Raw genomic sequence first — 15,902 nt, forward strand, 5'->3', positions numbered from 1 at the left:
GAACCAGGTGGGAACATCAGACCACAGCAGTGAAAAGTTGAAGATGTATTTGAACACTAGGCAGTTGATTGGCACAGATTTTCAGTATCCTGCCAGGCACACCATTGGGACCTGACAGCTTGCAAGGCTTCACCCTCTTCAAAGATGTTATGTCACCCTCACATAGAGATCACAGTGTCAAAGTTTAAAGTAAATTTATTATCAAAATACATCTATGTCACCATATACAATGCTGAGATTCATTTTCTTGTGGCCATACTCAATAAATCTATAATAGAATAATAACCATAATAGAATCAATGAAATGCCACACCAACTTGGGTGTTCAACCAGTTTGCAAAGACAGCAATCTGTGAAATACATAAAGGAAGAAATGATAATAGATAAGTAAGCAATAAATATCGAGAACATGATGAAAAGTCCTTGAAAGTTGAGTCAGTAAGTTGTGGGAACATTTCAATGATGAGGCAAGTGAAGTTGAGTGAAGGTATCCTCTTTGGTTAAAGACCCAGATGGTGGAGGGGTAATAGCTGTCCCTGGTGGTGATAGCTGTCCCTCCTGAGGCTCTTGTACCATCTTTCTGATGGCAGCAGCAAGAAGAGAGCATGTCCTGGGTGATGGAGGTCCATCATCAGTGTCGCTGGATGCTGTAGGGATTTTATAGGTTTAGTATTATTCTCCCTTTCAAAGTTGTTGAACTCACTGGGGAGTGAAGCATCAATGTTTCTTATACTGTTAGGTCTCACCTTCTAGGATGTAATAGCTGCTGTACATCTGATTGTGTCTTTAATTTCATTGTCTTTACTCTGTTATGATGGCCTTCTGTAGGTCATACTTGGACTACTTGCAGGATTCAGGATCACCAGCCTCGAATACCACAGGTCTAAGCCTAAGGTTTATCCAGAGTTTCTGGTTTGGGAAAACTTGAGTTGTTATAAGACCATAAGATGTAGGAGAAGACACAGGCCATTCAGCCCATCGAGTCTGCTCCGCCATTCAATCATGGGCTGAACCAATTCTTCCAGTCAACCCCACTCCCCTGTCTTCTCCCCATACTCTTTGATGCCCTGGCTAATCAAGAACCTATCCATCGCTGCCTTAAATGAACCCAATGACTTGGCCTCCACAGCCGCTCATGGCAGCAAATTCCACAGATTTACCACTCTCTGACTGAAGTAATTTCTCCACATCTTTGTTCTAAATGGTCGTCCTTCAATCCTGAAGTCATGCCCTCTTGTCCTAGACTCCCTACCATGGGAAATAACTTTGCCATATCTAATCTGCTCAGGCCTTTTAACATTCGGAATGTTTCTATGAGATCCCCCCTCATTCTCCTGAACTCTAGGGAATACAGCCCAAGAGCTGCCAGACGTTCCTCATATGGTAGCCCTTTTATTCCTGGAATCATTCTCGTGAATCTTCTCTGCACCTTTTCCAATGTCAGTATATCCTTTCTAAAATAAGGAGCCCAAAACTGCACACATTACTCCGTGTGGTCTCACGAATGTCTTAAGGAGCCTCAACATCACATCCCTGCTCTTATGTTCTATACCTCCAGAAATGAATGCCAACATTGCATTCGCTTTCTTCACCATTTACTCAACCTGGAGGTTAACCTTTAGGGTATTCTGCACAAGGACTCCCAACTCCCTTTGCATTTCTGCATTTTGAATTCTCTCCTCATCTAAATGATAGTATGCCTGTTTATTTCTTCCACCAAAGTGCATGACCATACACTTTCCAACATTGTACTTCATTTGCCACTTCTTTGCCCATTCCCCTAAACTATCTATGTCTCTCTGCAGCCTCTTTGTTTCCTCAATGCTACCCGCTCCTCCACCTACCTTTATATCATTGGCAAATTTAGCTGCAGATCCATTAAACCCATAGTCCAAATCATTGGCATACATCATAAAAAGCAGCGGTCCCAACACAGACCCCTGTGGATCTCCACTGGTAACCGGCAACCAGCCAGAATAGGATCCCTTTGTTCCGACTCTGTTTTCTGCCGACCAACCAATGCTCCACCCATGCTAGTAACTTCCCTGTAATTCCATGGACTGTTATCATGCTAAGCAGCCTCATGTGCGGCATCCTGTCAAAGGCTTTCTGAAAATCCAAGTACACCACGTCTACTGCATCTCCTTTGTCTGCCCTGATTGTAATTTACTCAAAAAAATTGCAGTAGGTTAGTCTGGCAAGATTTTCCTTTCAGGAAACTATGCTGGCTTTGGCCTATCTTGTCATGTGCCTCCAGGTACTCCGTAATCTCATCCCTAACAATCGATTCCAACAACTTCTCAACCACTGATGTCAGGCTAACAGGTCTTGATAAAATCAGTGACAGCTGTGGTATATTCATTCTGATCCAAAGATGAATCCTTGAATATGGTCCAGTTCACCGATTCTAATCAATACTATAAATGCTCCTCCACCTTCCTTGGTCCTTGCATACCTTCGTGGTCTTCACCAATGGTGCTGCAGTCTTCAGTGACTGCATTGTGCTGGTAGCAGAAGTACAGCTAGATGATTGGACTTAACCAAAGTGCAGGCATGGGATAGGATGATGAGCATTCTTGATGGTGATGTAAACAGTGATTATGCATGTTGGTTTTTCTGGTTCTTTAATTGTGTCAGTGGTAGTTTGTCAGAGACTTCTTCAGGCAGGTCTTGTTGAAGTCCCCTGCTAGCTAGAGCTTGGAATGTTTTGTTGTGGGGAAAATGGGAGGAAAAGACTTGGAACTGAGTAGTCTAGCTTTGTAATGCAATCTATGATCCCTAGCGTTTGTAGTTAGAAATGAATTGATGGGGTCTCTTAGTAAACAATTGTCTTTTGGCTATGAATTTTTATAAACGGGGAGACAAATTGAGGCTGTACATCTGGAGCAGACTAAGCAAAGTGGGGACCGTTATAGGTAAACGTTTACATTGAGAGTAGAGGTTTTATAATTTTTTTTTTGAGTTTTCAAAAAGAATACATGAAAAGATAAAATCTACCCTCCCCCCTCCCCTTAACCCTCCCCCCCCATATATAGTCCTACCTAAAAGAAAAAAGAAGGGAAAAAAAGGAAAAGAGCCGCCTGGGTGTTGGAAGGTTTTCACATGCTCCATGGGATTCAAAATAAATTTGGTATAATTATTCGTTACTTTCCCCAAGGGACCAAGATCTTTATCGGAGCACTTAAATATGCCATCCTTTGTAAATAAAGCTGCCAAATATTCAAAAATGTTACATATTTATCTCTTTAAATTATAAGTGATTTTTTCAAGTGGAATAGAACTAGCCATTTCATTATTCCAACAATCCATACTTAAATACGAATCAGATTTCCAAGTAACTGCTATAGACTTCTTAGCTACTGCCAATGCAATTTTTATGAATTATTTCTGATATTTATTCAATTTAAGTTTCGGTTTTATCCCTTCAATATCACCTAATAGAAATAATACAGGGTTATGTGGAAGTTGAGTTCCAGTAATTTGTTCCAATAAGACTCTTAAATTTATCCAAAAGGGTTGAATTTTAAAACAAGATCAAGTAGAATGTAAAAAAGTACCAATTTCTTGATTACACCGAAAGCATTTATCGGATAGATTTGAATTTAATCTATTTATTTTTTGTGGTGTAATATATAATTGGTGTAAAAAATTATATTGTACTAATCTAAGTCGAACATTTATTGTATTTGTCATACTGTCAAGACAGAGTCTTGACCAATTTGTTTCATCAATATTAATATTCAGATCTGTTTCCCATTTTTGCTTTGACTTATGAGTTCCTTGTTTAATTGTCTGTTCTTGAATCAAATTATACATACAAGAAATAAATTTTTTAATTTTCCCTTTTTGAATTAAAATTTCAATTTCATTAGGTTTTGGCAAAAACATTGTTTGACCCAGCTTACCTTTTAAGTAAGCCCTTAATTGAAGGTAACAAAAGAAAGTATTATTTGATATTTTATATTTATCCTTTAGTTGTTCAAATGACATCAATATACCTCGTTCATAACAATCTCCTATAAATTTAATCCCTTTTTGTTACCAATTATATAAAAGTTGATTGTCCATTGTAAAAGGAATAAGTCTATTTTGGAACAAAGGTCTCCTTGCTAATAGAGATTTCTGTGTTTCATTATCAACATTTATCTTATTCCATAGATCAATCAAGTGTATTAATATAGGAGATTCTTTCTTTTCCCGTATCCATTTAGATTCCCATTTATATATAAAATCTTCAGGTTTATTTTCTCCTGTCTTGTCTAATTCTATTTTAATCCATGCTGGTTTTCGATCATCGAAGTAAGATGCAATAAATCTAAGTTGATTTGCTTTATAATAGTTTTTAAAGTTTGGAAGTTGTAACCCTCCTAACCCAAATTTACATGTCAATTTTTCCAATGATATTCTTGACATTTTACCTTTCCAAAGAAATTTTCTCACACATTTATTTAACTCTTGAAAAAATTTCTGTGGCAATTGTATTGGTAATGTTTGAAACAAATACTGTAATCTAGGAAATATATTCATTTTTACAACATTGACTCTACCTACTAATGTTATTGGTAGTATTATCCATTTATCAAAATCTTCCTGAATTTTTTTCAATAGTGGTAAATAATTAAATTTATATAAATTCTTTACATCATTATCAAGTCTTATACCTAAATACTTTATACCATTTACCGGCCATCTAAATTGGGTTACTAATCGACATTGACTATAGTCTCCTTTAGTAAGAGGTAAAATTTCACTTTTATCCCAATTTATTTTGTAACCTGATACCTTCCCATATTCATCCAATCTAGAAGATAATTTATGTAACGAATGTTGTGGATTTGTTAAGTAACGTGATGACGTGGGATTGAGACGTGTGAATCCAGCTCTCCCGTAAAAAATCAGCAAAGTACCGTTTAAACAAAACAAAGTTAATAAATACTTTCTGAAAACTATTTATAAACTTTGCAAGACTACCTTACGATATGCCTCCTAAACCGCAACAAAAGAAGTCTGCTGTTGCGAAGCAGCCGTGAGAGGGGAAGAAAAAAGGGCCTACTGCAACGATGGAGCCTCGGACTCAGGTTGGATCTCCTTCGGTAGAACAGGGAGCAATGGCGGCGGTAGCGGTTTCTCCGAAGAAGCTGCCGGAAATGCGCATGCGCAAAGAAGAGCGCATGCGCAAATGGACACAACTCAAACTACAAGAACCGACAGCCACTGCAATTGAAAATGACTCAGAGTCAGAATTGGATTCTGCAGAGAACACAGATGAAGAAGAGGAGGAAGAATTGGAAGCGATTGGAAGTAAAGGAGATGATAGAGACATAAGAGAGGCTATATTGCAATTAACGGCTGAACTAAGAAAAGTAAGAGAAGAGCTTAGAGATACGAAGATGTGTTATAATAAAGCTATGGAAAGACAGGATAAAATGGATAAGAAGCTTCAGAAGATGGAAAGAGCAATGGGGCATATGAATGATAGAGTGGAAAAAACAGAAAATGATCTGCTTGTCTGGAACGCGGAAAGAAATCGACTCTTGGAGAAAGTGGACATGTTGGAAAATTTCAGTTAACATAATAATATTAAAATTGTTGGTCTTAAAGAAGGTATGGAGGGAGAAAAACCAATAGAATTTTTTCAAAGATGGATCCCGGAAGTTTTGCAAATGGAAGAGGAGGTTCGACCAATTGAAATTGAGCGGGCACATAGAGCTCTAAGACCAAAACCAAAAGATGACCAATATCCACGATCGATTTTAATAAAATTCTTAAGATTTCAAGACAAGGAAAGGATTCTACAGGCAGCTGCTCGAGCTGCCAAGGATAGAAAAGGGCCATTGATGATTCAAGGGAACAAAGTTTTTTTCTACCCTGATATAAGTTATGAACTTTTGAAGAGAAGGAAGAAATTTAATCCAGTGAAAAAAACCCTATGGGATCACGGTTATCAATTTATATTGCGTTATCCTGCAACCTTGAAGACTTTTTTGTCTGGTGGAGAAAAAAGATTTTTTGATGACTACCGGAAAGCGGAGCAGTTTGTGCGAGATTCTCTGAATATTCACCAGATACAAGAACAAATCCAGGGGAGCGAGATAGATTGAAGATGAAGATTGGGTCAAAGAATGGACTTGTTGGATTTTTGAAGGTGGATGAATGTATAAATATATTATTAATTATACGAGGGGGGTAAGAAAGGTTAAAATTGGAGGAATATTAGTTGGGAATAGTAACATTGATTTTGTCTATATATAATTTTTTTGTTGCAGGGGAGCTGGAAGAAGCACTGACCAATTGCTACGCTAATCGTGTGCAAGCGTGGCTTTAGCCACGACCCGTAAAATGGAGGGGGGTAGTGTTGTGTATCCTCTCATTCACAACATTAGTGGGGGGGGGGTATTTTGTTTTTTCTTTTTTTGTATCCTTTCTATCTTTGTTTTTCTTTTTGCCTGGAGGGTTGGGAGGGAAACACATAGCAACATGGTGAAGTTTAAAGAGATTCCCCAAGGAACTATGAGAGTTGAGAAGATAAGTAATGTTTTAGATTGGAGTAATTTTGTTAAGAATAATGACTATTGAATTTTTTGAGTTTTAATGTTAATGGGCTTAATGGACCAGTGAAAAGAAAAAGAATCTTAACACATAATAAAAAAATGAAGATAGATTTAGCTTTTTTACAAGAAACGCACCTAACAGAAATAGAACATCAGAAACTAAAGAGAGATTGGGTGGGTAGTGTTGTTGCGGCTTCATTTAATTCAAAAGCGAGGGGAGTAGCAATTTTGATCAATAAAACGTTACCAATTAGAATACAAAATGTAATAACTGATTCTGCGGGGAGATATGTGATTATACATTGTCAACTTTTTTCTGAACTATGGACTTTTATGAATATTTATGCACCAAACGAGAGTAGAGGTTTGAGTTGCTCCAATGTGCCTTTGAGTGATTATAAGATGATTTGCTTTGTAGATATGGAGGTTCTGTACTGGAAACACATGAAAGAAAGACTGGGGGCACAAAGGAAGTATCAGCAGAGAATGGTGAGTAACCTGCAAGTTGATATTAGTACGAAAAGATCAAGGGACTCTATCTATTTGTCAAATTGATTTGTTGTAATAATTCCCCTTCTGGTGATTGGAGATTATTTAAGGAAGAACCTTGAATTCTCTGTCTACTGAATTATGTTCTCGGCTAAGGTCAGAGGCAGTACAATCTTAATAACTTTCAGATATGGACAGATGATTGGAGCCAGGCACAAACTGAAAGCATGGTTTGGCATGATTGTATACATTGGTTATTGCCTTGAAAGGAGGTAGTGAGGGCGTATGATTAGATGAGCTTTCTGATAGGGCTTTGATGTGGTACATAGCTGGGATGGATTTCTTGTGGCAGAAGTACAGATGGAGTGGATATCTTCAGGTTGGTGCATGGTTTCACAGTAATAAAACAAGGCTTCATAGTGTAAGGGAAGGTAGAGAAGCTTTAGGGAGTTTAACGGGCTAGATAATTAAGCATGGTTAGAAATATGTGAAAAATTGAGGCTATCACAAAGGGGAAAAAAGTTTTATTAAATGTGAGGAATTGAAAAGTGTTGATGCTCAGAGGGACTTGCAAATTTTGTATTATTTACTGGAAGATGCAGCTTCAGCAAGCAGTTAGAAAGACATATGGTATACCTTGGTCCTTATTATACAAGTACTTACTCCAATTATATTGGGACCTCACGAGGCTAAGTACATTATCTTGGATGTAGGTCTGGTTCGTGTGGTTCTCCTCGAACAATAGAGTGCAGTGAGGATTTATCAGTGATTACGAGCTTTTATTGTAAATGATTAAGCAGATTACTATATTTATTATTTATTACTATTTATTATTTATGGAGCAACTGTAACGAAAATGCAATTTCCCCTGGGATCAATAAAGTATGACTATGACAATTCAAAACAGGTTAAGGGACATGGCTTAGTGGAGAAAAGTGCTGAGATAAAAGATTAGTCATGGTCTTTTTTAAATTGGAGCATGTCTTAATTAAGGTTCATGATCGATAGACCATCCTAAGGGTGGTGAAAGCTTGTTGGGGTGGTATTGTTTTGGGGTGACAGGGGATAGTACTTGGGCTGCTTCGTCCTTGATGTTTGTTGTATGCTGTAATAGGGTTTGGCAGGATCGTGCATGGTTGGATGTCGAGTGTGTGGCTTGAGGGCATTGAGCATGAACCCATCTATGATAGGTAGGTGGAACTCGCTCAGGTTCCACGGAGTATAGAAATGAATTGTTTGGAGATGACAGATCAGATGGATGAAATAGTGAGAGGAATCTGATTTCTGGAATGCCAATGAGTAATTGAGGTTGTTTGTATGCGGGGGAGTTTGAAAAGGAATTGGAAATTATAGAGTCTAATTCAGGTGCTTTGCTTTGTCGTCCCTAATGCATTTGCTGATGCATTCCGGTTTATGTCAATGCTCCTGCTGTCGGTGTATATAATTATGTTAATGAAGTCTTTCCTCTGCAGATTGCTCTACGTGGGCGAGTAATAGAAGAGTTAGAAACTGAAGCAGGAAATGTGGAAGAAGAATTAAACAAGTCGCAAGAACAAGATGAAGACCATCTGGATTATGATGGAGTGGAAGGTAGTTAGAGAGAAGGAATTTCACACTTTTTTTTACATAGGGGTATAATTCTGTTTCTTGCAGCCTCAGTACTTTGTCACTCTGCTGCAGTTATCAATTAGTTTGGAATGAAATCCCAGTGTAGGACTCAAACTGGAAAGTGCTAGGGGCAGATTCCTGCCTTCCAATTGTGGTGTAATTGAACATTGGCTGCTTCCTTAGCTCAGCCAGTCACTGTGTAGGCTTCAGTTATTTCATGGAGTAAGTGATAATGGGATGTAGCAAAGGATACATTTCTAATCCACTGCTAAATATCATAAATATATCCTGTTCTGTATCTTGATAAGACTGTCACACACATCTCTTGGGATTGGAACCATTTCTGATCTTTCCCAGTAATCGGTCATAGCTGCTAGGTTTGTTGGAAGAATTAGGGGTTCCATTTTTGGCTTGAATATATCAGTTTTGTCTTGATAACCACACTATATTACCTGAAAATCAGGCAAGCTCTAGAATATTTAAGTAAATTTAGTACAACTTATAATCTTCTGTCTTGGCTAGGTAGAATCTCAATATTCAATCAAAATCTCCTAATTTGTATTCTTCTATCTCAAACAACTATTTTTTTTCCTTTTCCAGTTGCTATGGACAGATAGTGAATTTCATACATCAAGCAGTGTCAGCGAATTTGCATTGCTCTTGCACAGAAGGGATCTACATTTTCAGGATTGTACAACATACAGAAATGCAGAAAATGAGACCAGGAGCAGTCTATTTGACCTTTTGAGCCTGCTCCGCCATTCTTTATGATCACTGCCCATACTCTCTCTTAAATTCATGTTGATGCTTACTCACTCCCTAAAATTTTTGATTTCTTTTACAAATCTACTGGCCTCCATAAATTTAAATTCATTTAGTGGGTGTTGAAGGCTAATACTCTCACGTTTAAGAAGCATTTAGATGGGCACATGAAATGCCATAGCAGAGGACGTGACAAACTGAAAGCTGCAAAATGGATCAGTATGGATAGGTACTTGGTGGCTCGCGTGCCTCTGAACCACTGCTTGCAGACAGATCCATGATGCAAATTTTCTGAAAACAAGCCATCAAATAGGATTTGAACTAATGCTGCCTGGTTCTATACTCTCCTAAAGAAACATTTTTGAACGACTGAATGTGCATTCGCAGAAATGCCGTATTTTCACATTACAAGGCTTGTAGTTTGGTCTGTTTTGGACAAAATGAAAGCTTGTCATGGCCTGAAGGGTTAATAGACACCTGTACCAAACACGGACTTTTATTTCGAGTAAAGGGGTAATATCACATACCATGAGGGGATATTATATTCTTTTGCTCTTTACTAGGTGTGGGGGAGGAGATGCCGGAAATGAGTTGTATCTATTACCTCTCACAATGAGACTTTGCCACAAACATTAATATTCATGGAGTACTGTCATTAACAAAACATTTTAACATGAGTTAAAGTACAGTGCTAATAAAAACTTACGAAAAGGTGCAGGGAGGAAGTCCTTGTCTGTTTTCCTTGTCTGTTGGATCAGAGCAGCAAATGTTTTACGGGCAGAGCTCAGAACATAGCAGCTGGTTTGTCTTTGGTCATATCCTACAGACAATCCTCTGCTCTGTACAGCACACATACTTTCAGAGCAGTAATTTCTCATGCTATTGACCACCATTGTCCAATCTACATAATTTCTTTGTGTAGGAGGTGGGATTTATTTCCTCCCACGCAATCTCAGATAGGCAGCAGAAACAGAACTTCAAAAATCTGTCAGGAGTTGGGTCCATATTTGTGACTAGTTGGAATTGTAAATGCAATTTAATTGTGGCTTGGGAAGAAACTAAGTCAGGATTATCTTCCAGTTGCTGTTAATTAATGCTGGTTAGCGACAAATAGTCTTGAACTGGAATGAACTAAATTTTCAGTTACCTCAAATACCAAAAAGTAAGTGAAACATTTTGAACTTCCACTACCTTTATTTCTTTCTACATTGCTGATGAATTTCATCTGAAGTTTGCCATAAATTTCATTTTACAACAAACCTCTTACTCTAGTTAGCTAGAACTGGGCATCCAGGACAGACGAGACACTTTGCTGCAAAGGTACAAAGGTTGTTCTAATTGATTAAAGTTTAGCCAATTGCCAAATATTTAAGTCTGGTTCTTGCAGTAAACTGATGCACCAGTCCTACATGGGGGTTCTGCAATTTGGACAGTTCATTTTTGGGTTTAAGAGGAGACAGAGTGCTCCTGCTTTTTCAGGTTATTTCCCAATCAGCTCTGGACTTCTGGTTCCATGAGAACGCATGCTCATTTTGTGCTTAATGGTCATGAGGTGATGTGGTATATTCATCTACAAAAAACAGGCTGAGTTATAAACAATGAGTAAAAGTGTAAATTGAAATAATTCTGTCAGCGTTCCTGTTTTAGTGAGCATTTGATGATTGCTGCTGTTGAAGGAACTGAATCTTGGCGTAGTTCTTAGCTTTCTTTGGGTACATTGATTCTTTTTGTGACTGAGGTTTTTAATGATAAATTTCTAGTATGAATTTGTGCAAATTGTATAACTGTTCCACAAACAGTTAATGCATAACTGCTCTGCAATTACAGGGTATCCTGCCCTAGATTTGATAGTGGGTGGGAGATAGTGAATATTATTCAGTAAAACAATGTGGACAGCTGGAAAGCTTTTGTTCTGATACGCATTTGTTTTACTTTAGATGACTATGGCATTGATTTGGAACACGAAGTTGTTGGATCTCAGGAAAACCATTGCCCCTTGAATTTGGGTAATAATTAAAATCATAATTCAACTGTATTGTAACCCACTATTTCTTCTTACCCATAATTAGATAAATCTTTCATTCCACCCTTTCCTGTTATATCCTATATATCCCTCCCCAACCTCTCACCATGTAACTTGGGATGATCCTTTCTCTTCTACAACTCCGTGTAGACCTAGCCCATTTCCTCTAACTTTTAACTTTGGAGCTTTTCTCCACCATTAGTGAGTAAATGCTCTCCTTTCCTGTAAGTTAAGGGAAACTTTTCTTCTCCACATTTTTCTTCTTGATTCTGGGTAAACCTTCCTCTTTTCGTAACTCAGTTGAATTTTCTTCTCCCATTCTCTTTGCTTCACCAGTATGAACCTCCTTGCAATTTAAGTAAAACTTTTATACCCTCTCTTCTCACCTACATCTTGCCCTCAATACAAATAGTGACTTACTTGTCTTCGCTGTAATTGAACCTTCCCCTTGTAATTCTGATTATGCCTTCCTCTTCCCATTTAATAATGAGTTAATCTGTCTCCATTCCTCTAAAACTCTCTTTTGTCCATGATTAAATCTTCCATTTATAATTTCAGATCCTCTTGGAGAAGCTGGATTTGTGAGTTATGAGGAGCTTGTCAGAAGGAATGTGGTATGCAAAACACCTGTCAAAAATTCATTTTTAAGTATTCTCTTTTAGTTTAATACCCATAACTTTAATATCCAGGCCTTTTAAAATGCCGATACTAAGCTTAACCTGTAGGTTCTGGATTATAGTAGGAATTCCAAGCAGGAATTTCTGACTGGTAGTTTTGAGATATCTCAGCTGTATTGAAACTCAGAATCTTCACTCTGGATTTCAGCAGTGAATGGCAGAATCGGAAGTTAAACATTATAAATTAATTCTTGGGTTGTGGCTGTTGGAAAGCCTGAACTTATTGTTCATCCTTAATTATCCTGAGAGGCTGATGTTGTACTTTTTTCCCCAAATTGAAACTTCCTCTATTGCTTTGGCACCATCACTTCTGATTGAGTCTCTTTACTCTGTATTGAACAAGGGAAAGAGATTTCTGAAGTGAAAGAGCAATGTATCTACTCTCATAAGGCTTCCTGCTTTTGATTATGTCTCTATATTGGATGACTCTATTGTGAGTATCTGTGTTCAGTCCTGAAGCGTGAATGAGCTTACAGGCACTTGCCATTTCAGTTCTCCGTCTCAGTTCCCACTCAGAAGAACCCTCTGACCTTGATCTCTACATTGTTCAATTGAAACTTGAGAAGGAGCAACACCTCTCTTTCCATCCAAGCAAATTGCAGCCTTCTACATTTGAAATTGTAATCAATTTCATATTTCTACGAGTGTCTGTAACTTTGATAATTCGTTAATTATTTTGTTTTCCTCATTTAAAATTCTTCTAATATCTTCCTATTTATTCTGTTATTACTTTATTTCATCTTGCACTTGTTTTCCTTTTTGAAACATAATTACTCCACATTTCTAGCCCATTGTGCACCTCCCCTTTTATTTTTTCACCCTTCCTTTTGTCCCAACCCTTTCTCTACAGCTAAGCACATATTCTGTCTCTGTCCCTAGATTTAATAAAAGATCATTAATTTGAGCATTAGCTCTGAATTTCCAGTTAGCTATACAGCACAGAAAACGGACACCACCCCAACTTGTCTCTGTCAACCAAGCTACCTGAGATAGTCCTATTTGTCTGCGTTTGGCCTTTATCCCTTTGAAGATTTCCTATCCATATACCTGCTTGGAGGTTGTCAGAGAGATGTTATGGAAACTTGAGCTCACAAAGTACATCTTGACTATTAAATGTGCTTTCTTAATATACTAATGCTACTCTAACTGGTTATATTCTCTCAGACAATTTCTGACTTTGGGGACCTTTCTGTAATGCTCAAGGATAATATCTGTGCAGTGGTTATCAGAAATCAGGTTTAATATCATTGGCATATGCTATGAAAATTGTTGTTTTGCAGCAGCAGTATATTGTAATAAATAAAACTATAAATTACAGTAAGAAATATATTTACATTTCATTAAGAGTTTATATTTTTATTAAATAAGTGTTTCCAAAGAGAGGGGAAGAATTACTGAGGTAGTGTTCGTGGGTTAATTGTCCATTCAGAAATTTGATGGTAAAGGGGAAGAAGCTGTTCCTGAAACATTGAGTGTGTGTCTTCAAGCTCCTAAACCACCTCACTGATGGTAGCATTGAGAAGAGGGCATGTCCTGGGTGATTGGGTTCCTTAATGTTGGATACTGCCTTTCTGAGGGATTGCCTTTTGAAGGTGCCTGTGATGGAGCTGGCTGAGTGTACAACTTTCTGCAGCTATTTTTTCTGATCCTGTGCGATAGCCCCTCCATATCAGGTGGTGATGCGACCAGCTAGAATGCTCTCCACGGTACTCGTGCAGAAATTTGCAAGCATCTTTGGTGACATACCAATTTGCAAACTCCTAATGAAATGTAGATGCTGTCGTGCCTTCTTTGTAACTACATTAATATGTTCAGCCCAGGGTAGATCCTCAGAAATGCTGACACCCAGGAACTTGTGAAACTGCTTATCCTTTCCATTTCTGATTCCTCTTTGAGGACTGGTATGTGTTTCCTCAACCTACCCCTCCACAATCAACTCCTTGGTCTGTCTGACATTGAGTACAAGATTGTTGCTGTGAAGCCACTTAACCAGCTGATCTCTCTCGCTCCTGTACACATCCTTGTCATCTGAATTCTGCTAACAACATTTTAAACAGATTTATAGGTAGTGTTTGAGCTGTGTGCAGCCATACAATCATGGGTGTAGAGACAGTAGAACAGTGGGCTAAGCACACATCCTTGAGGTGCACCAGTAAATGTCCCTTGGTGTTCTGCACTTAAGAGGAACAGTGCACAGGGCTGCTTCAGTTGTCCCCATATCTTTAATTCCTGGTTTTCATGGAATTGCACCTAGAATCTTGGTTATTGGATTAAATGCTGACCTATTCTTGTATTCCAGGAACTGTTTATTGCTAACTCCCAGCAGTATGCCCAGGAAACTGCTCTGTCACTTCGTGTTAAGGACTGGGAGGAAAAGATTGGCCCAAGACTAGAAAAAGAAGTAAGTATACTTCAGTTGGGCTAATGAGAGGAGCAATACTTAGTGGGTCGATTGTTTTTCTAATAAGCTAGACTGGAAGCAAACTTCATTACTAGTCTGTAGCACCACTCTTTTTTTTCACTTTCTAATCCCTTTACACTTTACATTTGTGATAGTTTAGTAGAGAGGAATCTGCAGGATATGAAATCTGACGAAAAATAAACAAAATAATGTGCAGGACAGATTAAGAAGAAAATATAAATTGAACTATGTGAAAAGAAGGTTAAAAAGTCAAGTGTGGGGATCTGCTAGCACTTTGAAAATTGAAGGCAGTACAAATACCAGGCCAAATTTCAGGGCTGAGAATTAAACATTACAATGCAGTTCTTGCCTTTTGGCTTTAAAATAGCCATCAATAAAACAAAAAATATAGTTATAGCTAAAGATAGACGATAAAGCAATAATTGCACAATCACTTATGTTCTGTAGAAAGGAGATGGAGGAAGAAGGATGAAAATTAATCATGGAAATATGTTAAAATAACTGTGGGGAATTGTAACGATTCTGAAACTAACCGGTCTAGAGAAATATAAAGTGATGAGTGCAAAATTGAATACCAATCACTTGAGGGCAGTGTGTACAGAACACATTTTGGTTTGAATACAGGTTTCCCCTGCCATCCGAAGGTAGAGTGTTCCTATGAAACGGTTCGTAAGCCGGAATGTCGTAAAGCGAAGAAGCAATTACCATTTATTTATATGGGAAAAATTTGTGAGTGTTCGCAGACCCAAAAATAACCTACCAAATCATGCCAAATAACACATAAAACCTAAAATAACAGTAACATATAGTAAAAGCAGGAATGATGTGATAAATACACAGCCTACATAAAATAGAAATACTTCTCTACAATCATTGCCTGTACTGTTCTCTGTAGCTAAAATCACATGCAAGCGCTCTCGGCAGAAACACCCTCTCCAGTAACCTTTAAGCTATGAAGCTGCCAAATTGTACCAAATAACACATAAAAATACACAGCCTATATAAAGTAGAAATAATGTAAGTACAGTGTAGTATCACTTAAGGGAATCAGGAAGACAGCGCCGAGCACACTGATGATGGTGTGTTAGGCTGAGTCATCGGAGGTTGGGGTGGTGCAGTGGACCGATACCGATCCGTGGAGAATGCAGGAGTACAGCGGTAGCCGGGACGCATCCAGCACATCTTTAAGAAAAAAGCCGAAATAAACAAGCTAATTAATTAGGTGCCATCCGACTTGTAAATGTTGGCCCTGATCAGAGGTGATGCAATTGGCTTTTAGGCTTTTCTGATTCCTTAGGACTCATCTTGCTAACGGCTGCTCACAGGCACGTGTTTTAAGGAAAGCCAGCTAGAATGCTGTTCCGAATCCG

The 15,902-nt window shown here is 38.1% G+C and overlaps 1 protein-coding gene across 4 annotated transcripts in view; it reads left to right on the forward strand.

Moving 5' to 3' along the window:
- ncaph2 (non-SMC condensin II complex, subunit H2) overlaps window positions 1–15,902 on the forward strand; it is a 59,897-nt gene that overhangs the window by 33,207 nt on the left and 10,788 nt on the right. For all 4 annotated transcript variants that reach the window (XM_063072904.1, XM_063072903.1, XM_063072902.1 and 1 more), the window contains exons 15-19: window positions 6,970–7,040; window positions 8,513–8,630; window positions 11,348–11,416; window positions 11,992–12,047; window positions 14,410–14,511. In XM_063072904.1, the coding sequence (XP_062928974.1) occupies window positions 6,970–7,040; window positions 8,513–8,630; window positions 11,348–11,416; window positions 11,992–12,047; window positions 14,410–14,511 (416 nt within the window). The remainder of the gene's footprint in view (window positions 1–6,969; window positions 7,041–8,512; window positions 8,631–11,347; window positions 11,417–11,991; window positions 12,048–14,409; window positions 14,512–15,902) is intronic.

Source organism: Mobula hypostoma, chromosome 20 (genome assembly GCF_963921235.1).
Source record: "Mobula hypostoma chromosome 20, sMobHyp1.1, whole genome shotgun sequence".
Taxonomy (NCBI): Eukaryota; Metazoa; Chordata; class Chondrichthyes; order Myliobatiformes; family Myliobatidae; genus Mobula; species Mobula hypostoma.